The sequence below is a fragment of the Arvicanthis niloticus genome, chromosome X, assembly GCF_011762505.2.
Source record: "Arvicanthis niloticus isolate mArvNil1 chromosome X, mArvNil1.pat.X, whole genome shotgun sequence".
Lineage (NCBI taxonomy): Eukaryota > Metazoa > Chordata > Mammalia > Rodentia > Muridae > Arvicanthis > Arvicanthis niloticus.
Window position 1 is genome coordinate 29,586,658 of NC_047679.1, and position 22,005 is coordinate 29,608,662.

At 37.2% G+C, this 22,005-nt stretch overlaps 1 protein-coding gene across 11 annotated transcripts in view; it reads right to left on the reverse strand.

Annotated features, from left to right (window-relative positions):
- The window catches only part of Bclaf3 (BCLAF1 and THRAP3 family member 3), a 61,452-nt gene that overhangs the window by 36,059 nt on the left and 3,388 nt on the right, over positions 1–22,005 (reverse strand). For 8 of the 11 annotated variants that reach the window (XR_013105870.1, XR_013105871.1, XM_076918393.1 and 5 more), the window contains exons 2-8: positions 12,478–12,554; positions 8,722–9,291; positions 7,604–8,248; positions 6,031–6,194; positions 3,925–4,039; positions 2,834–2,897; positions 1,334–1,449 (exon numbers count right to left, since the gene is read on the reverse strand). Coding sequence is in view for 9 of the 11 variants with exons in the window: in XM_076918393.1 (XP_076774508.1) it covers positions 1,334–1,449; positions 2,834–2,897; positions 3,925–4,039; positions 6,031–6,194; positions 7,604–8,248; positions 8,722–9,291; positions 12,478–12,518 (1,715 nt within the window). In the remaining 2 variants the exon portion in view is untranslated. Of the gene's footprint in view, positions 1–1,333; positions 1,450–2,833; positions 2,898–3,924; positions 4,040–6,030; positions 6,195–7,603; positions 8,249–8,721; positions 9,292–12,477; positions 12,555–13,470; positions 13,577–22,005 lie in introns of all 11 variants that reach the window. The other 3 variants (XM_034485476.2, XM_034485474.2, XM_076918389.1) reach the window with 2 other exon arrangements.

Consider the following 22,005-nt stretch of genomic DNA (forward strand, 5'->3'; position numbering starts at 1 on the left):
AAGTTTCATGCTAAGCAGCTATATTTTCCTTAATCCTGATCAGCAGTATAATGCGAGCAGTTTTCATTCCTACTTCACAGGCTAGGTAACCTACCTCAAGTCATCCGCATAGCTAGGGTTCTTAGAGCTGGGCGTCAAAGCCAAGTAGTAAGACAGTAGTCAGGCTCTAATCATCTCAAAGGGTAATTACGGATGTGCCCTGGGGCATTTATGATAGAGTGATCATTGTAAAATTGAAAAAAAAATCCTGTTTCTTGGTACACTGTGTTTCTAAAGCTTTCTCAGCTAAGAAAAACACAATAGACATCTTGTCACATGTATTTTGGTTAAGGCTAGTCAAGTTTGGAGCTGATTTAAAAATCTAGTCAAATACTTAAAATGTTTTTAAAAGTTGATACTAAAAGATTATGGGAAAACAATTAGCACTATCCCTTCCTATTCATAGTCCCGCTTCTGAGGGACTCAAAGAACACTTGCCCAAACTAAGAAGTCTGTCTCATTCAATTATTCTTCATAATCCTTTGGGTTCACCCAGTTGTCATAGGTTCCACTAGTTCTCAGAACTAGAGGTAGACTAGGATCAATCTAGATGACTAAAGACCCCTGGAAAGAGTTATGAGGTTGAATATAAAAAATGATATGATGATGATCTCTTTGTAACTTCTGCTAAGATGCCAGTGACATAATAGTATAGCTGCCCCTATACAATAAGATGGTCTGATATATAGTATAGAGAAATTTCTAAAGATCTGTAAAATTATTGACAATTTGTAAATGAGATTCAAATTGAGGTCTCCTGTTTCTTTTGGTGTTGCCTTGTTTAGTTTTTGAGACAGGGTCTCACTACACAGATCTACCTGCCTCTGCCTCTAGAGTGCTAGGATTAAAGGCAGGTGCCACCACAGCTGGTTTCTTCCACCTGTTCTACTGCAATTGTCTACTGCATAGACCCAAGAATTCCCAAAGAGAACTGTACTGACATCAAAAAATTTTGTACTCATAAGTCAGAATCTAAGGTTCTAAACCTATTAGTTTCAAACTGCTTGATCCAAATAGCTCATAAAGGTTGCTGGCCATGGCTCCTGTAATGCTCAAACAGTAGTTATATTCTTCTTCTCTAAAATTAGAAGACCTCAAATATTCACCCACTCCATTATTTTTGATGTTTAGATCAAGCTTCCTGTAATGCCTGCTGAATAACTGAAACATTTTAAAAACATATAAAATGGATCTGAACACTCAAAATTCTAGATAAAAATTAAGCACAAAAAATGTAAAAACTGCTAAAACCAAAAACTCCCTGATAGCAGGATGTTTTTCATTTACTGATTACCTCTCTTTAGGACTAGCCATGTGAAAAATATTCTCATCTTCAGTCTGTAATCGCTCTTTTCTCCTCCTCTCAATGTCATGTCGTAGATCATTTGGTTCTATTACTTTGACCAGAGTCTGAGGAATTTTGACAGAAGACAAACTATTCACATTACTGTTAGCAGCACAAAGACAATTTCTAACATGAAACTTAAATAAAAGCCCTTAATTATTTTATACCCATCCAGCTAATGGTAGTATAAACTTATAAAAATATTTTGAGACACAATTAACGTTCTATTTTGTTTGTTTGTTTTTGGAGACAGGGTTTTTCTATGTGTAGCTTTGGCTATTCTAGGCATCACTATCTAGACCAGGCTGGCCTTGAACTCAGATATCTGTCTGCCTGCTTCTGCCTCCCAACTGCAGGGATTAAGGATGTGGTCCAGCACCAGAAAAGCTCTTGTATTAAGCCAAGAATCCTACTTCTAAAATTTTATTCCAAAGAAATGGTTGCCTATTTAAAAATACTGAAAATAACGAAAATGAAACAACTTAATTAAATGTGAAAATAATTTAGGGAAAAAAAGAGTGATGCATGATGTTATGGTAAATAAATCAAACAAAACTATTCAGCCATAAAAATTAATAAATTATGGAAGTCAATATGGAAAAACATTTACTGAAAAATTTTAAAACTTAAAAACCTCAATTATAAAGGGCCATGGGGTTGAATTTAGAGCTTTTACATAAAGGAGATGGTTATGGATTATTAGCACACTGAACTGTATCTGAAAGACTGTTAAAATGTACCATGCCATACTGGAATTATGAATTTTTTAAGTCTTCAAATTTCCTGGAGATCAACTATAACTAGAAATTTTACAAAAGCATTTTCAATAAACTAAGCTACTTATATTTACCGAATCTTTATTTCATAAGAAAAACTTTATTTAAATAGTCTATCAGAAATAAATTAAAATCTCTTCACTATAGAAACATTCTCAAAAATGTAATGATTCATTTAGAATTTGACATGCTATTAAAGACTTGTTTTCCAACCTGGTCAGTCACGGCAGTCTTTCAAGTAAGGAAAGAAATAGACAGTGGGAGGAGAGGTACTGGGTAGGAACCATATATAATGATAATGAAAAAATTTAGTATTGGTTTCATTATCGTTCTAGTTTTTATTCCACAGAATCTTTTCTAAATTCAACAGCAAACAGATAGGCAGCACCAAATGCCACAGTTCCTTTGCATTTCTTCCACAGACAATTAAAAGTATATCTAACATGCCAGATTTGCAAAATGGCTATTAATCATATTTTATATAAGCTTCCCATTGAGAAATTTGGGGATAAGTATTCAATGTAATTTTAAATCAACTTTTCTGATGGCAACCTGGACTGCCATCAGTCACTTGGAGAAGTTTTTCAATTTATATTCCTGGATGTCATCCTTTCTTTACAGACCTTTAACTCCTTTTCCCACTACTATACCAATAATAATTGTACCCACTTACCTTATCAGGTTCATACACCATAGTGTTTTTATTCTGAAGATCAGCCAAAGACATATCTATTCGCCTAAAGTAATAAAGCCACATAATTAAAATAATTATGCTAATTATGTTATGCACTGATTCTTTTACTACAGAATAAAATTAGAAATAAACCAGTAGGTCTTAGAAAAAGCCAAAGCAACCTGCTGTCAGGTAGCTTTTCATTTTTGCTTTTTAAGATAGGATCTTTCTAATGTAGCCCTGGCTGTTTTGAAACTCACTCCCTTAAATTCAGGTATCTGCTTGCCTGTTTCCCTAGTGTTAGGACTAATACCATATGCCACTACACCCTGCTAGGCTTTTACATATATGGCAGTCTACTAAGCCATACATATCCCACGGGCACATTGTAGGGAAGTCTTGGCGGTTCTCAAATCACTAGTAAGTGTGACCTCGAACTCAAATTTACATGATAACATTGATTAAACCCAGTACTCCATAAAGGGTGTACCGCCTACTCAGACAAGTGCCAATAGAAGGCATTCATGCTTTTATCCTCAGACCTCAGAACAATCATTTGTGACCACTTAAAAGTAACCCCTGATTTCAATGGCTTGACATTTTCTAGCATTCCCTTCAGGAAACAACTACTATAGACATAGCAGAATCAAAGTAGGTAAATCTTTTCAAAGGCCCACACATCCAAACAGTGTTAAGTCAATGACTTTAATACAACCTACTTCATAGATGTGTACTGGTCCAGCAGCTGCTTAGATTGCTCTTCTTTTTATGTACAAAGTGCACTTCTAGAGTCTATACCAAGCTTAGGAAAAGTAAGCTCAGAAAACTGGACCTTTCCCCACCTCTTCTGAGGACTATTCTTTTTTTAAGGTTTATTTATTTTATGCATATGAGTACATGGTAGTTGTCTTCAGACACACCAAAAAATGGAATCAGACCCCATTACAGATGGTTGTGAGCCACCATGTGGTTGCTGGGAATTGAACTCAGGACCTTTTGAAGAGGTCAGTGCTCTTAATCTCTGAGCTCTCTCTCTAGACCCTGAGGACTATTCTTATGAGGTAAGTAAGAAGACAGTAATTAATCATTACCTGTGAAATTCTGGATCTGAATTTGGTTTCATTTGATTGAAATCTGTATCCTTTTTGCTTTTTATTCTTGAGAAACGCTCATGTAGAGTAATAGCAGGTTTTACAGAACTATCTGCTGAAAAAAGGAAGCAAATAGTTCCACGTCAATGTGAAACTGAATGTCCTTAAAAGATTCTACAAAACTCAACATCAAGGGACCATTAAAATAATCAAAACTGTTCTCCTTTGAAAAGAAATATGACCCAAACTATTTGCATATTAACTTATAATGTTCACATGCGTTCCCAAACCCAAATAAGGATTGACTTATGAATTCACTAATTTTCTTACTATCTGGCACATTTGCTTTCTTGTCTAAAAGAGGGACATTGTCAAAATGAGAATCATTCTTCCTCATGGTAAGACCATACTCTAGAAAGTTAGGAAAACACTCTATAGTTCAGTGAAGATTAAATCAATTAACAATGTAATCAAAATAATCTCTGAAGGAATGCTGAATTAAGTTACATTTAAACACCAGAGTGCCTTCCAACACCACTTAATTTTTGCATTAATTTTAGTTCATAAAGACATCCTAAAATCAGCTATGCTACAAGCTCTTAAGATTTATTTAATTTATGTATGTGAGTACACTGTAGCTGTCTTCAGACACACAAGAGAGCATTAGACCCCATTGCAGATGGTTGTGAGCCACCATGTGGTTGCTGGGAATTGCACTCAGGACCTCTGGAGCACTCAGTGCTCCTAACCACTAGGCCACCTCTCCAGCCTCCCAAAAGATAGTTAAGGTACCAAGCTCTTAACAGTACAGAAAGAATACACTTAATCCATCAAAATGTTATACAAGCAATCTCTCCCAATTCATTAGTCCCATCCTGTTTTTCTGTTTACTTTCTGAAAACTACACTCTTTGCATAAAAAGAGTTGGAGATGAGAGGGTAAACTGTTGCTGACAAACTGTATACTTACTTTTTCATATTCAAAATTAAGTTTTGGGGGATCAAACTCAAGGCCTTACCTATTCTCAGAAAAGAGCCTTAATATTGAGCTAATTCCCCCAGCTCTAATCTACCTCGTTCAAAGAATATACATGCCTTCACTTAAGGAATAGGAGAGAAAATAATTATTTTTAAATGTATTTTACTTCTGTGTGTAAGTGTTTTGTCTGTGCACTAAGTGTGTGACTTGTGCCCAAAAAGTCCAAAAGAGGTCTAGAACTGGAACTACAGAAGTCTGTAAGCAGCCATGGAGGTACTGGGAACTGAATTTAGGGCCGGTACTCTTAACTGCTGAGCCATCTCTTTAGCCCAAATAATTATTTTAAAAATGTTTCATAGTCAGGTGGTAGTGATGCACGCCTTTAATCCCAGCACTTAGGAGGTAGATGTAGGCAGATCTCTGAGTTCTGAGTTCCAGTCCAGCCAGGTCTACAGAGGAAGTTAAATAACAGCTAAGGCTACACAGAGAAACCTGTCTCAAAAAATTAAAAAAAGGGTTTATTAAGGTAAAGATTAAAGCAAAAAAAATTTGTCATTCTTGAGAATCTCTTGCTTATAATAATTTATGCAGTACTACTAGGGAAAGTTGTTTTACATCACTGATTTTCCAATGGACACTTATGAAAAGCAAAATTTTAATGCAAATCTTTAAAGCCCTCATTTAATTCTGATGTCATAAAGAATAGAATCATCCACTGATTATACATCAACAAGCTTATAGCGTAAAGTCCAAGAAAGGCCTTGGGGAAGGGCTGCTAATATCACAAAATATCCTAGACTTCTGCATCGTCTGGGATGTATAATTGGTTTTGTTGCTTCTTCCTCCTTTATTAGGCTTTTAATATGTCTGTCATTTGGAGTAGTCTGATCTTTTTCTAATGATTTGTAATCCACTAGCATTTGAAGCAGAAAGTTATTGAAAATACATAAAAAGAACAACTAGTCTCGAGTGAATGTCTGGTACTCTCTTCAAAAGATTTCCTAATATATTACCTACTTAAAATGGAATATTAATTACAATTAAGTTACATCAAATGCATTTTTAACTTGGGCAAAGTTGGTACATTATTTTTGTGCTATCCTTAATGCTTGCGTAAAACATACCAACCTTTAACTTTGTGGATTATTGTTATGATTTCCTGAGCAAATTCTTCTGTAGGTTTGTTTTCAGGATTCTGAGTTGAGTCAAGATGTTGAAATACTGGATGAAAATTGTCACTTCTATTGCCAATAGCAACCAAATCATGTGATGTCTGTCTCTCTGCAAAATATCTAGAAGTAGACCCAAAATAATTTGAAATATTTAATTTGTAATTTTTGTTATTTTGCTAAGGATGGAATTTTTAAATATTAAGATAAATATTAAAGATTTAATTATTCTGTCATAATTTAGATACTAAAATTACATGTTCTAAAACTAATAAACCATGAGTAAAAAATAAGTATAAATGGTTCTGAGCTCTTTTCAAATCACAAAAATCACAATTCTAAGTGAATTTTTCCTTCAAACACATAAAGTATTAAAGTCACCATTATAAAAAAAAATCAGACTATTTTCTACTTTAAAACTGTCAAAACATTGGATTCAGCTACTTTGAAATACCACCATACTTTAAAAGCTGCTATCAAACCTAAAAAACTTAACTATTAAAATTCTCACTGTAAGCAATGAGAAGCTTAGAATAATGTTTTGAAACTAAATCTATTAAGAAATTAACTGTGGAACAGCAAGAGGGTTTAGCAGGTACATGAAAGAACCTGCCACGCAAGCCTGGTCCCTAGAACCCATGGTGGAAGGAGAGAAAACAACTCCCTAAAATTGTTCCCCAAGAGAGGTCCTCTGACCTCTACATACCTGCCATGGCACATGTGCACTAGCATTCTCACATCAGCCACACACAGAAACACAACTACAGTCCTCATTCCCTCTATCCTGAAGAATAATCTAGTCAAACTGAAGTCATGCTGAAATCACAGTAGGAAGTACATCAAGTCATCTGTCTCCTGGGATCCCAAGAAGATATGAGGATTTGAGCTCTATTCATGTCCCAACCCTAACTTTTCTCTAAAGAATAAGAACCTGCTATGATCCCTTCCTGCTAAAAGATTCTATGAATGTCAAAAGCAGCAAAGGATGGCTTGAGAAGCTACATAAAGAATAAATGCTGGCCTGGTGTAGTGAGTGTCTCATGCGTTTAATCCTAGCATTAAGGAGGCAGCTGCAGATTGATCTTTGTGAGTTTGAGGTCAGCCTGGTCTGCACAGTGAGTTACAGGACAACCAGGGCTACATAGAGAGACCCTATCTCAAAAAAAAAAAAAAAAAAAAAATCCCAAAGCAAAAAAGAATAGAAGCTGAATTCTCCTTAGTCTATCCCTGGATTTAAAAAGACAAACAAAAACCTGGCAGTGTAAAAATACATAACTTCTTAAAGAGAAACAATTCCTTGAAATTCCCATACCCAAGAATTATTTGAAGATAGGGTATGGAAACCAAAAGACACAAGATCACCACCTATTACTAACTTCAGAATTTATCTTCATTCCGGGACTTAGGGAGGAAATTACTGGTAATTTCCTGAATATGTAATATACTCTAGCCAACAATATAAACTTCATCTTAGAAGCTGCAAATTAAGGTATAAAAATATATTAATTAACATTTCTTTAAAAAGCTAATACCTAGATGTGCTCATCTTGTTCCTGTCTACTTTGACGGTAAGTGATTTCTTCTTGATAAGTGAATAGCATTTCTCTTCAGGTTTTGGGATTGTATCAAGTTGTTTACTAAAAGATGCATTCTCTTTTCTGTAATCTTCTTTATTTGTCTTCCATTTGTCATTGCAAGGCCCCAAATCAGCCTCCTTTATATTTGTATGAGTATAGAAAACACAGTCTTTCTTATAGAGATGAAAAGGTCCATTGATTTGCTCATCCTCAATTTCTCTTCCTCTTGTAGTACTGAAACAATCTGATTCTCTATTTCCAGGAACTATTAGAGAACTGTATTTTCTGTCTTCTTCCTTCAAGAACTTCTGAAATCTCCCATCAGGAAAGTCCTGCTCACTATCTGAGAGCTTATGATGTTTATGACGGTAGTCATAGGATACTCTGGTTGCTGAACTTCTCTCTGGGTATTCTCTCTCAGTGTATCTGTGACTTTGGGCTCCAAAGCTCCACTCTTCTTTCTTTTCTTGAAAAGGTAGAAAAGAGTGCTCAGGCTTCCACTTTGGGATTCTGGCTGGCTCTCTATTTTCATATCTTGCTGCATCTGTAGGTCTTTTTGATGTGTAGCCATACTTTCTGAAATCATGATCCTCAGGATACCTGTATTGACACAAAGAAGTTTACATTTGCAATATACAGAAGTATAACTTTTGATGTCTAAAATATTGTACAGACTGGCCTTAAAATACAGCATGCAATGGCAAGACAACCTCATGTGAACTCATAAGAGGGGCATGAAAGTTTAAAAGTAACATCTCTTAAAAACATTCTCCAGCATACCTTTAATCCTAGCACCCTGGAGACAAAGGCACACATATCTCTGAGTTCAAGGGTAGCCTGGTCTAGAGTGAGTTCCAGGCAGCCAGGGCAACACAGGAAAAACCCTCTCTTGAAAAACAATACCAAACAAACAAACAAACAAACAAAAACACATTCTAGCTATCTACATGAATTACTCAAAAAAGAAATTATTTTATCTTTTGAGATAAAAAATTACGATATTCAACATAAAGTAACAGACTTTTTCCTTGAGGTTTTATGCCAAATTCTCCAAGCTTAATGACTTCCTGTACCTCTTCTGAAAAGGGTTCCTTGTGTCAAAGTCTTCTGAGCCTCTTCTGGGTGACTGAGGGTAGGTTTCTTCTTGTACCCTTTGGTGTCTCATTTCATCTTCAGGCCATTTCTCTTTAAATCTCAAGGACTCTGCCAGTGACATCTGAGGTGGCTTCTCTCCTCTCCCACTTCCTCTACCTCTGTGCTCATCAGGAGGATACCTTCCTTGCACTGTAGGCATATAAGAATCCCTTTCATGCTCCATGTAGGTTGTTGCACTTTCTGTGTATGTGGACATATACTGAGATCTTCTGTCATCATCTCCTCTTCCAGGAAAATATTCTTGGTGAGGCTTATATGTATCAAATTTTTCAACAGGTTTTACATTTGGGGAAGATGATCTATTCTCGTAAGACCGATAATACGAATTTACACGAGGGGGAATCCTTGGTTTATTTTGTCCATGTTTCTCATCATCCATTCTCCAAGTAAAGGGTCTTTCTGAATCATTTCTATATTCAGGGTCATAGTGCCCATGGAAATGTCTTTCCTCATGGTATTCAAAATTTCTAGATTGTGGTGATAATGACCTATGTAAACAAGCACAGAAAAGTTTAGTTCACTTTGAGACAATTAACTGATTTAGTGTGACCTATCTAAAATACTGATCTTTCTTAGAATTCTGCTATCCCACTCAAGGTAAATCTAGGAATTTGTCTTATATGTACTTGGAATTGTATATTGGTATGAGGGAGGTGGGTTAATGATTCTTTTGTACCACCTGACAACCATACTCTTGTCATCCTAACTGATGTATTCTATGAACACATCAAAGTGGGTTAAATATACATGTGATATTAGAGGAGGACCAGATCAGGTAAAAAGCAGTATCTTTTTTGAGAGACTACTGATAGCAAGTTCTAGCAAAAGTAGATGTAGTACCTCCAAAAGGCCAATCAAGAAAAGCTTACCTCAGGTTCAACAGCTAACTGAGAAACAAGTGTAAGTGAAGTAAGAAAAAATATGCAGACTGGGAACGAGATGGGAGGATGTTCTCTGTGAGGGGACAGCATTTGATGCAAATAAACAAATTTTAAAAATATGTAGAAAGTGTAAAAAAAACTAAAGTTGACCTCGAAAATTACATTCTAAGACAATGATGCTACAATCCAAATTCCAAAAATGCCTCTATAGTCTTTCCAAATAACTGTTCTTTCCCTCAAGGCTTTACCAAAGAAGATGCTTACTTATCAGGTGGCATCTCTCTATATACTTTCCCTCCATACATCAGGTTTTTTTTTTTTTTAAGAAAATAAGAGAGTTCCACTTTACAACCCAAGCTGGCCTGACTGGTATTGTATCTGTTGACAAGGCTGACATTATACTTAAAGCAATCTTTTTGCATCTACCTACAAAATGCTGGAAATGTAAGTGTGCACTACTATGCCTATCCCTCCATAAATACGTCTAACATACTTTTAACATAAACTGCTGTTCCTTCCAAAATCTCCTCCCTAACATATTAACTGAAATATGTGTTGAAATCACTTAGAACTCTGGTCAAAGTATGTTTTAATGTAACTACAATTGCTCTCTAGGGGTCAGTATTATAGCTCTTTTGTATCTATCTTTTCTGTTACCTTGATATTGCCAACATGGAGACTTGTATTCCTACTGAGAAGACTCCCATATTCATGGAAAGCTGAGTTACTCAGCCTTAAAAATAAAGAAGGGGCTGGGTATGGTGTCTCACACCTTTAATCCTGGTACTTTTGAGGCACAAGCATGCACATCTCTTAGTTTGAATCTAGCCTAGTCTATATACTAAGTACCAGGTCAGCCAGTGAAACTGTCTCAAAGGGGAAAAAAAAGAAAGAAAAGAATTATCTCCTTCTTTAGGGCTAAATGTCTTGAAATCAGTAAGAAAGGAATACCCTGGCCATTTTAAAATGTACCTGCTGTAAGAAGCTTCAAAAGAATCCAGGCAACCATGAATGAATATCTTTTTTTCTAATGACAAATCTGTGTCTTCCACACAAGAAAGGAAACACATCTATCTTCTCCAGTACCCATTAGGACATTTACATTGGACTTGGCAATATTGTCATCCAAAGTCTCTAAGCTAGACATACTGGTAAATATTTCTTATCAGAATCAGAAACTCTGTTGTGGAGATAGCTATACCTCATCACAGGAGGGGGAAAAACTAGAGTCTCTGAGAAATTCCTGAAGATTTCATCTCTTTTCGCTGCTAAGCAGAGAACCTGGGAGTCAGAGGCAGAAGTCTTCCAGACAGGATGAAATATTCAAGATTTAACTTTAGCCCTTAATTCACATTTAAAACTGCTGACATTGTCTTATGTCTTATTATGTAGTACTCACTTCCAGAAAAAATTTTTTACAATGGCTGTTAACATTTCCAGTTCCCCTAATGGTTAGGAGACAATTCTCTAGTCTCTAGAGTTTTGCATGCCTTACAAGTAGAGGCACTGGCAACTTTGGTTCCCCAAGCAACAGCCTAGAAAAAAGGAATCAAGTCTCCCTTATGGATAGAGGGCTTATTTGTTTGCTGCTCATGATAATAAGATAAGGCTTACTTCAAGTGACTCAAGTTCCTCAGCTGTGTCATAACCCCAGAACCTGTGACAAATTTGCATCATCCACCCAGATAACCACTCTGGAGCACTGGCCCTCAGGGGTTCTTAGAAGGTAGAGAGAATGTCTCTGACATGGTAGTGTCTTGTGGCAAACTAGTATACTGACTTCTAAGTAGAAACAAAATAACAAACTCTTTGTAGTTCTTAACAAAAAACCCTGGATAAGTAATTAAAAAGCCAGGCACTAAGCCCTGGCAGAGTTCCTGTGGCCATTACTCTAATGGTCATACTAAAAGAATAAAATAAAACACACTCTATGCTATCTTCCTTGTTATATAGTCTTTCTGTCTTTACATTCTCTTTTCTTTTTGAAACGTCTCCCAAATTCAACATGATTTGGTGACATTTATAAAATGAAAACTAAATTACTGACAGATGATTCACTCTATTATTGGAACAAGCTATATTAACATAAAAGCCATGGTTTATCTTTCCTGTATGCAATAATGATCCTTTATGTCAGTCTGAACCTTACTGGTTGCAAAGCAGAATTAATTCTCTCTCTAGAGATGCACAGTGCCTTGCCTCTGTCAGAAGCATAGCACTTTCCCCACTATATCAGAGTTGCCTACTCTCCCCAGCCAGTCTATGTGCTTGCTGAGGCCATGGAAGATGGCATACTCAATCTGGTAGTCCCAGAACTGAACTGTATCTAATGTACAATAAACTAGTTGAACTATTCCAATCTAATTATGTATAGTATAGCATTGATACCACTTATCAGAGAAAATAAATGAGAGTTGAACTACAATTGAGCTATTCAAACTCACTATCTTGCCAAGAAGATAGGAAACATTTTATTTTCTGACTAAATGTCTTGAAAAAAATAAACAAAACATACACTAAAAGTTGCAAACCTCTTAATAGCTTAAAAAAAGTAACCTTCTCAAAGACATCTCTCATTCTGGATGTGGTCACTGCATTCCTTTTTATTATAAGGTAGTTCTAGCCCCAATTAAACAAATTTATCAGTTCCTGAAATCTACAAACACTACCATTACTATGATCAATCACCTACTATGAACAGCCAGGTCCAGTGAGCTTATTAAAATGGAATCTTGAGCAGTAACAGTAATTTCTAAATCCAAGTTAACTATGTAAAAGCATGGAATTCCTCACCTTTGTTTCCACCTGGGGGATCTGGATCGTGACCTTGCCATCCTTTAGCATATGAGCCACCTGATCCACTTTTTACACTGCAGAGAAATATAGCATTAGCAAGTAAGTTTGTCTGTTTGTTTGTTTTTAAAAAGCCTGCAGTTTGCTCTAAAACCTGGTGATTTCTAAGAGAAAGCTGCTTAATTCTTCTGTGCATCTATTTCCCAGACCTACAAAATAGAGATAAAAGCACCCACCTTACTAAAATACTGTCAAGACAAAATAAGTCAAGGATCAGCAAATGCTTTCTGTAAAGGACTACTCTTGAAACTATTTTCACTTTGGATAACATAAGGTCTGAATCAAGTCTATTCCTTCTGTTTTATTAAAACAATCCCTAAGGCCGGACAGTGGTGGTATACACCTTTAATCCCAGTACTTGGTAGGCAGAGGCAGGTGGATCTCTGTGAATTCAAGGACAGCCTCATGTAGAGAGTGAGTTCCAGGACAGTCAGGGTTATGCTGTGAAACCCTGTCTTGAAGAAACCAAAAAGACAAAACAAACACAACACAATCCCTTAAAACGTAAATACATAGCTGGGTGTGATAGTCTTACCCAGCTATGTATTTACATTTAAGTACATAATCTTAGTACTTGGGAAGCTGAGACAAAAGGGATCATTAGTTTGAAGCCAGCCTGGGCTACATACCAAATCTGAGGCCACCTTGGGTTAAACAGCAACAATACCCTACTTCAAAAAACAGGTAAAAGACATAGTTAGACCATTATGAGATGTGCTATAAATATAAAACATATACCAGCTTTCAAAGACTTGGCCCAAATAAAAGAACGTAAAATACTTCATTAATATATTTTAATGCTGGTATTATGTTAAAATAATTACTTTTGCTATATTGGATTAAATATATTGTTAAAAAATTTCAAACTTAAAAACATGACAGGAGATAAGAGGCAGGCAGATGAGGAGTTCAAGGGTATACTATACTACATACCAAGTTCAAGACCAATCTGGGATGCATGAAACTCTATCTTAAAACAAAATAATGTAGTTGTAGTTGACTTCTCTGTTGCTTTGATAAAACACTGACCAAAAGCAACCTGTGGAGGTAAGAGTTTATGTAAGCTTACAGGTTAAAGTGTACTGAGGGAAAGCAGAGGAGGAGCTGCAGCATGAACCTGGAGGTACAACAGAAGCAGAAATGATCAACAAACGTTGCTTACTGGCTTGCTCCTAGGCTCACATACACATTCTCCCCTTTTGGGTTTATTTTCCATTCTTATTTTTAGAGACAAGGTCTCACTATTCAGCCCTAGAGCTCACTACATAGACCAGGCTGTCCTCCTTGAACTTACAGAGATCAACTTGCCTCTGCCCAACTAAGTGCTAGGATTAAACACACCCAGTATGTGTGTCAATTTTTGGATTTGTTTATACTCTTAGGCTACTTCTGAGATATGTACATACCTCTAGTTTTGCTATCACACCAATACTAAAAACTGAAACAGTAAATATAAACAACAACAACAAAAAAAAGAGAAAAACTATTCCAGGCTGACAATATCTCTGATGCTGCTTTCCACCCCTGACTTGTCCTGAAATTCCCTTTCTGCAGCATTTTCAAGGCAGCTGTATTTGAGTGGTGGAGGTACCAAGGCTTCCACTCTCTACTGCCATCACTACTATCTTTTGTACTTACCTTTTCTGTTTGTAGGACTTTCTTTATTCTTTTGTGTTCCTGCAAGGGACCTAATCCAGTATTTAATATATGACTTGGTTGTAAAAATTCATTCTTGAGTGAAAGAGCTTTCCTAGAAGGACATCGCCTTAAGAGACTGATAGACACCCTAGTTATGAATTATAATCTAAATATCTTATCTTCAGGTTAGCTGATATATGCAGTCCCTGTGGGAAGGCAAAAACTTTTAAGGTTGGCTTTGAATCTGACTTTTTGAAGTATATACCTGCCCCTTCGATTCACCTGAGCTTGTGGAACAGCAGTTTTGATATGGAATTGTGGCCGCACACAACAGCACAGACCTTCCTTTAACCAAAGCACTTAGGAGGCTAGAGCAGGCATTTCTCCATGAATTTGAGGCCAGACTGATTTACAAAGGAGTTCCAGGCCAATCAGGGCTAGCCGATCACAAAGTCAAATTAAAAAAATAAAAGTAAAAAATGGTGCCACATGCCTTTAATCGTAGCACTTCGAAGGCAGAGGCAGGACTGCTTTGATTTCAAGGCCAGTCTGTTCTAAGCAGTGCATTTAGGGCTAGCCAAAAGCTACAAAACAAAACCCTGTCACAAAATAATCAAAATTAAATTAAAAATAAAAATAGAACTGGTCATTCTTTCCTATGTACAGCCAAGCACTTGTCTTGGACATAGTATTAAACTAGCTTAAATACAAGCAAAATTTAATTCTAGGAATCCGGCAACTGGAGTTTGTAGTGTGGGTGATGGGTATATGTGACTCTTCTGTAGTGAGAAACCTTAAATTTCCCAAACCACTACAGGCACAGGAGAGGGGAAGAAGGGGCAGACTGGGCTGAGCAGCTTCCGTTAAGAATTCATTTGGACTCAACTATAAATGGCACATAGAGCACCACTCGGGCACAAACATATCTACAAAATGTCCACTGCTGCCTTTACTCCACCACCACCCAGGTGCTGAGACCACGTCCCAGTGGCCACCAAGGGTAATGGGGAACACCCTGAATTGGGAGGGGGAAAATGACAGAAAGGAAATGTGAAAGAGGGAAAAAAACGGGTGAAAAGAAATCAAAATCAAGTCTAACCCTTCTTTCTGGAGATAGGAGTTTTCAGCACAACAATGGAAAAACAAACAAAAAAAAATGTAAGAATGAGGGGAAAAGAGAACAAATAAGGGGCTCCTGAACAGCAGAAGTTACCGCACTTTGTGTCTCCTGCTCTGCCGGAGCCCTGTCTCCTCCAACCTTCAGTTGTTTGTGCGCTCTTTCCCCTTTCCCGCTTCTTTTTGCTACCTTGTTTCTTTTTGGGACCAGGGGATTGCACGAGGCTGGCTCCTGGGCCCCAGAATCAACCTGCCAGTCTGCTTTAGCCCAGCAAGGAAATAATTTTACCTATCCCCTTCCCCTACCCGCGCGCAGGTGGCAGCAGTGGGAAAGGCAGTAGCGGCGGCGGCGGGGGGGGGGGGGGGGGGGGGGGGGGGGGGGGGGGGGGGGGGGGGGGGGGGGCGGGGGGGGGGGGGGGCGGGGGGGCGGGGCTACAACAGCAGCAATGATGACAGGACATACAACAGCAGCAGTAAGATGATTCAGCAGTTAATACCGCTGGCTGCTCTTGCAGAAGACCCTCGTTTGATTCCTAGATGTAACTCCAGTTCCAGGGGGAACAAACGCCCCCTTCTGGCAATCAGGCACACATGTGGCGCACAACTATCCAGGCACACACATAAAATAAGTCTTAAATAATTTAAAGGGGAAAAAGCAAGAATATATAATCATAACAAGCAAAGCAAAACCCGAGTCAAAATCCAAACGCTTCACTATTAGTGAAATATTAAATTCAGGTGTGGTGGTACATGCCCTTAATCCCAGCACTCAGGAGAAAGAGACAGGAAGAGCTCTGTGAGTTACAGACCAACATGGTCAAACTGAGTTCCAGGATAGTAAGAGAAAACCTGTCTCAAACAACAGTGAATAAATAAATTAATTAAATATATGACACAACCTTTTTTTTTTATTTCTGGTCTCTTTTCCTCTACTTAACCTAATAGCCCATATCAAACTCCTTGTTTTCCCTAATCTGGTCACACTGGTCCTCTTATTTCAATGCCCTTGCCTCAGTTTGCCTGTGCTTTCCTGAGTTGTTTAACCATCATTTCTGGTGCTCTTCCTTGAACTTCCTTTTTTTTTGAATTCTGATTTTTTTTTCTCCTTGAGGGTTCTGGGTTTGTTCAGTAATTATTTCAACACATTTTGTTAATTTACATGGTAGTATTAAATAGACAAAGTGTCTAAATAGTGTATCCCAAAACCAAAATTCAAGTAACCTATGAATATGATCAATTAGTAACTGGGAAATGCAAATAAAAAATCCAACCATTTCATACCCATTAAATTTTTTAAAAAGTGATTATTATTTTACTGAGCAGGCAAATGTATGGCACAAAAAGAACCCTAATACATTGCTAGAATATACCAAAATATAAGTAGCTTAGAGGCAGTATGGTAGTACCCCAAAATATTGAAAATGCCCAGATCCAAAAGCTCACCAATTCCACACAAGTATGTGCGTGTATGCGCGTGCACATACACACATACACACACATACACACACACACACACACCTTGGAGTGGAGACTCTCAAATCTTGGTATATGCTGAAATTACCTGGAAGGTTGGTTAACAGAGATCACTAGATCCTAACCCTGATATTAAAAGTACCACAACAGAGATGCAATATATGGCATATAAAGTATAAAATATTTACTATTTGGCCTTTGCAGAAAATGTTTATCCTATTTAAATGTCATTTTTTTGCCAGCAATGTTGATTAAAAGGGACAAAAAAAGCTTTAAAAGAAATAAAATGACAGACTAAAACCAATATGGTGTTGGCTGAAATGTCAGAAACAGATGATAAATCCAATTATATTACTGCTTCAGAGTAAAACATAAAAGACCAGAAGCAGTGAATCATCTGTCTACCTCTGAACAAAAACACCCAGATAGCAGGGTCATTTACTCCCAGGAGGATGCTGAAAAGAACACTGATGCTAAAAGAAGACAGCCTTAGCAGAACACATCCTTATTCAGCTGACAGACCAGACTGTAGCAACTCCCTTTCTCTTATAAAATCTCCCTTTTCATCAGATCCTTTCCATAACCCTACATAATGTTCCCATCTCTCTGGAACCATATGGCCCTGGGGCTATCCTAGCTCTCCATGACAACCAAATTCTTCAAAAAGCTAGGCAATATATTTACGTATTTAGGAATATGTATGTTTATGTGTAACAGCAATTAAAGAAAAAGAGGCCATGAATTTGAAAGCAAGAAGGGTACATGGGAAGAGTTGGGGGAAGAAAGGGAAGGGGGAAATTATGGAATTATAGTTTCAAAATATACACACACACAAAATACAAAGAAAAATAAAAGTAGTATTTTAGAAGCCCCAATGAAAGAAGAAAATGTGAACTAAGGAATTTATATCAGCTAATATACAATTACAACCCAAACGTCAGTCATGCACATGGATACATGCACACACAAACAAAATGGATTTAAGAACTAAATACACAAAATTTAAAACATGTATAAATAATCTTTATGACCTTGAATAGGGCAATAGTTTCTAAGATATGGCACTAAAAATACAAACAACAAAAGAAAAAAATTAATTAGGATTCATCAAACTTGAAATGTTATGCTGTGAAGAATTTTAACAAGGGAAGCTAAGCTGCTGAAACAGGCCATGATCAGCCAGAGGGCAGGAGGCTCACTACCATTCTAGTGGCCAGGCTGCTGGGTACCAGTGTGGAGTTGGGGATATGGTCACATATCATAGAGTTATAACAGCAATCATGTGCCCTAGAATATAGGAGACCCCCTGAGGACCAAAGGACACATGGGGCTGCAACATGCTGGTGCTGCAATAGCATGGGCCTGCTTGCCTGCCAGATTGAGCTCCTGGACACGATTCATGGAGACTTGTCCCACGTGGCTAATAAAGATGTACAGTATATTCACTGGAAACTGCTAAGATGAAGTATGTCCACAGCAAGATTCACAAGCTTGAGGCTTTCATGAGGATAACCCTAGCAACAGCATGGCCGGGATGGAGGAGGAAGCTATCAAAGTCTAGGCTGAACTGTTCATTCAGAAGGTTCCTGTACACCATCAAGGGTTTATCCCCAACTGTGTGTACCTACCAGGAGCCTAACCTTAAGCAGGCAGCCTGAAACAGCACAAACCACTTTGGGAAGCAGTAAGAAGCCTCATCTCTGAGCCTGCTTCCCTACTAAATAAAGGAGGACTCCAAGACAGACTTTTGCCCAGATTATTAAGTTAAAGAAAGATCTTATTAATAGGCAATGTTAAAGCATGATATTACAAAATACCGATTCTAATCTAAAAGCTGTTTGGTGGATGGCTGGAAAAGACAAATGAACTAACTGATCTGTGTAATATGTAGAATTGGCATTTTGTTTCAGAGTCTTTTTTCAGACGTTTCTCTGTGTGGTCCTGGAACTCAGTCTGTATATTAGGCTGGCTGAAAACTTACAGAAATCCACCTGCCTCTGCCTCCCAAATGCTGGAATTAAAAATATGTACCACGTTGCCCAATTTAGAGCTGTTATTTTTGTTTGTTTGTTTTGTTTTTAACAACTGTGTTACCATGTCAAGATTTATATATGAAACAACCACTGCCAAGAAAATAAAAATACAAAATGTAAAACAAAGAGAAAAAACAAAAGATAACCCAATGAATATTTTTTCTTTACAAATCATTTCTTATAAAGAAATACATGAATACTTAAGAGTGTCTATATCACCTTGAATGTACTTAATTTCACCCATATTATATAAAAAGAATAAAACTCAGTGACAATAAAACTTTTTAAATGGATAAAGGGGATGAACAGGCATTTTTCAAAAGTATAAAACTGACTAAAAATTACAAAAAAACCACTAGTCATTATGGAATGTAATCAAAATTATAATAAATGCCACTCCATGACAATGAAGATAGCTATAATTACAACATTACATGATAGCACATGTTTTAAGGATGCAGTATTGTTACAATCCTTACATGCTACTGGTGGAAATGTAGATGGTATAGTCAGCCACTTTAGAAAAGTCTGGCAGTTCCTCAATAAAGTCAAACATGTTGTTACCATGTGGCTCAACTACTATTCCATTCCAGGTATATCCAAACACAGTAACTGAAAATATGTCCATACAAATCTTTTTATAACAATGTTCACAAGAGCATTTATAATAGCCAAAAGGTAGAAACAATTCAAAGTACATTAAGATGAATGAAAAAAATATGTCCCCCTCCTTCTTCATCCTCTTCTCTTTCCCCCACGTGTTCCTGGCTGGCCTCTCTTTCTCTTTTCTCCCCTTCTGTCCTTCTCTGTCCCTTTTCCCTCTTTCTCTGCCTCTACCCCTTTTCCAGGTCCTTGCTCCCCTCCCTTCCCACAATAAACCTCCTTTTATACTAAAAGAAATGGAGGAACACTTCATTTTTTAGAAGCAGGGGGAGAGGGAAGGGATAGGGGGTTTGGGGAGAGGGAAGGGATAGGGGGTTTGGGGAGAGGGAAGGGATAGGGGGTTTTTAGAGAGGAAACCAGGAAAGGAAATAATATTTGAAATATAAATAAAATATCCAATAAAAAAACCAAAATAAATTCCTCTATTTTTAATCACAAGAAAAAATATGTCATACATATACAATGGAATATCTAACCATAAAATATGGAGCAAATATTAATATATGCTACAACATAGATGAACCTAAAAGCAGTATGATAAATGAGCTAAGTCATTCACAAAAGACCTTATATTGTATAATTTCATTCATGTAAAATAACTAGACTAGGTAAACCCACAGAAATGGAATGATGGCTAATGGGTTCAGTGTTTTTTCTTTTTTCTTTAGGTTTTTGAAACAGGGTTTCCCATCAGGAAGACTAGTCTCATACTTCCTGTGTAGGTGAGGATGTCGGCCTTGAACTCCTGATCCTCCTTCCTTATATGGCCCAAGTCCTGGGATTCCAGGCATCTAGAACCACACCCAACAGAGCTTTTTTGGGTGAAGAACTGTGCTGGAATTAGACTTATGATCATGTTTGTACAATTGTATGAAAATACTAAAAATACTAAACTGTACACTGAAGATGGACGAATTATGCAAAAAGATTCCACACTAAATGCAAATCAAGTGTGTACAAATTCAAAGAATAAAAATTCCCCAGGAAAGCCTTTGCAGCAGGAGACCACAGGAGTAAGAAGGTGATCAGTAAGGAGCTCAGACATGAATTATTCTCATTGACACAGAGCATGTGTTACCTTATCACTAGTTTCTTCAGTAAGGAAGAGCCATAATCGCACACAGAACCCCACTTTTGCTTATCATTCTTACTTTGGTTACAGAGGGTGAAGTATTTGAAAAGTAAACACATTAGAAAGAGGCTGAATACAAAAGTAAACCACTAAAACAAAGTACTAATGTTCTTACAGGCTGGGGAAATAGCTCAGTAGGTAAAGTTCTTGCCATACAAGCACAAGGACTTAAGCTGGATCTCCAGAACCCATGTTATGTTTTTAAAAGAGCCTACAAGTCTTTCTCTCTTCCACATATATGCTATGCCATGAACATGCATATATGCATTAAATATGTATAAAATGGTGATCTTTTTAAACATCTATTGTTTACTTTATGTGTGTGAGTGTTGGTCTGTATGTATGTTATGTATTCTACTATTTGTGCACTATGGCCAAAAATGATCATCAGATACCCTGGAACTGGAGTTTCAATACTTGTGAACAATTATGTGGGTGCTGAGAACTGAATCCAGGTTTTCTACAAGAGAAACAAGTGTTCTTAACTGCCAAGTCATCTATCTCTCCAGCCCTAAAGAGCTGTTTATTTAAAAGGTAGAAAAAAAAAGTAATACTGACAATGAAGCCAAGTGTAATAGCTTACACCTATACTCCTGGCACTTTGGATGCTGGAAACTGAAGGATAACCATGAATCTGAGGCCAGCCTAGGCTACACAGTTAGTCTGAAGTCAGCCTGGGCTATAGAGTAAAACCCTATCTCATGTGTGTGTGTGTGTGTGTGTGTGTGTGTGAGTGTGAGTGTGTGTGTGTGTACAGACACAAGGCTAAATAATCAAATTCTTTGAGATGCATTAAAAACAGTGACTAGTCAAAAATTCATTGTAGGCGGCTGAAGGAACAATACCATTAATAAAGTCTTCACCATGCAAGAGGACCCAAGTTCAGAACCCTATTACCTACATAAAAGCTAGTACAGCAGAACAACTGTAATCCCTGGGCTGGAAAGGCATTTACTGGCCAGCCAATCCAGCACTCTGTCTCAAAAATAAGGCACAAGACAATGAGCTAGATCAGCAGATAAAGACTTTTGGCGAATAAGCCTGGCAAACTGAGCTGATCTCTGAAATCCATGTAAAGGTAGATAAAGAGAACTGACTCCAGAAGGTTGTCTGACCTCCACATGTGTCCCAGAACACATGCATGCATACCCTCCCACACAGTCTAATAATAATATATAAACATTTAAAAATAAGATAGACAACAATCAAGGAAGACACTTGATATCAAATCTCTGGCCTTGACATGCATACAACACTGACATGAATGAACACACACTCACACAATGTGGTAAACATATTTATCAGTAAAAATTAAAGAATAAATATGTGTTCAGTTACAAAATAAAAAAAAACTTAAAATAACAAAGGAAGAAGGCCCAGGATGTTGCTTAATTAGTACAGTTTGCCTAGCAT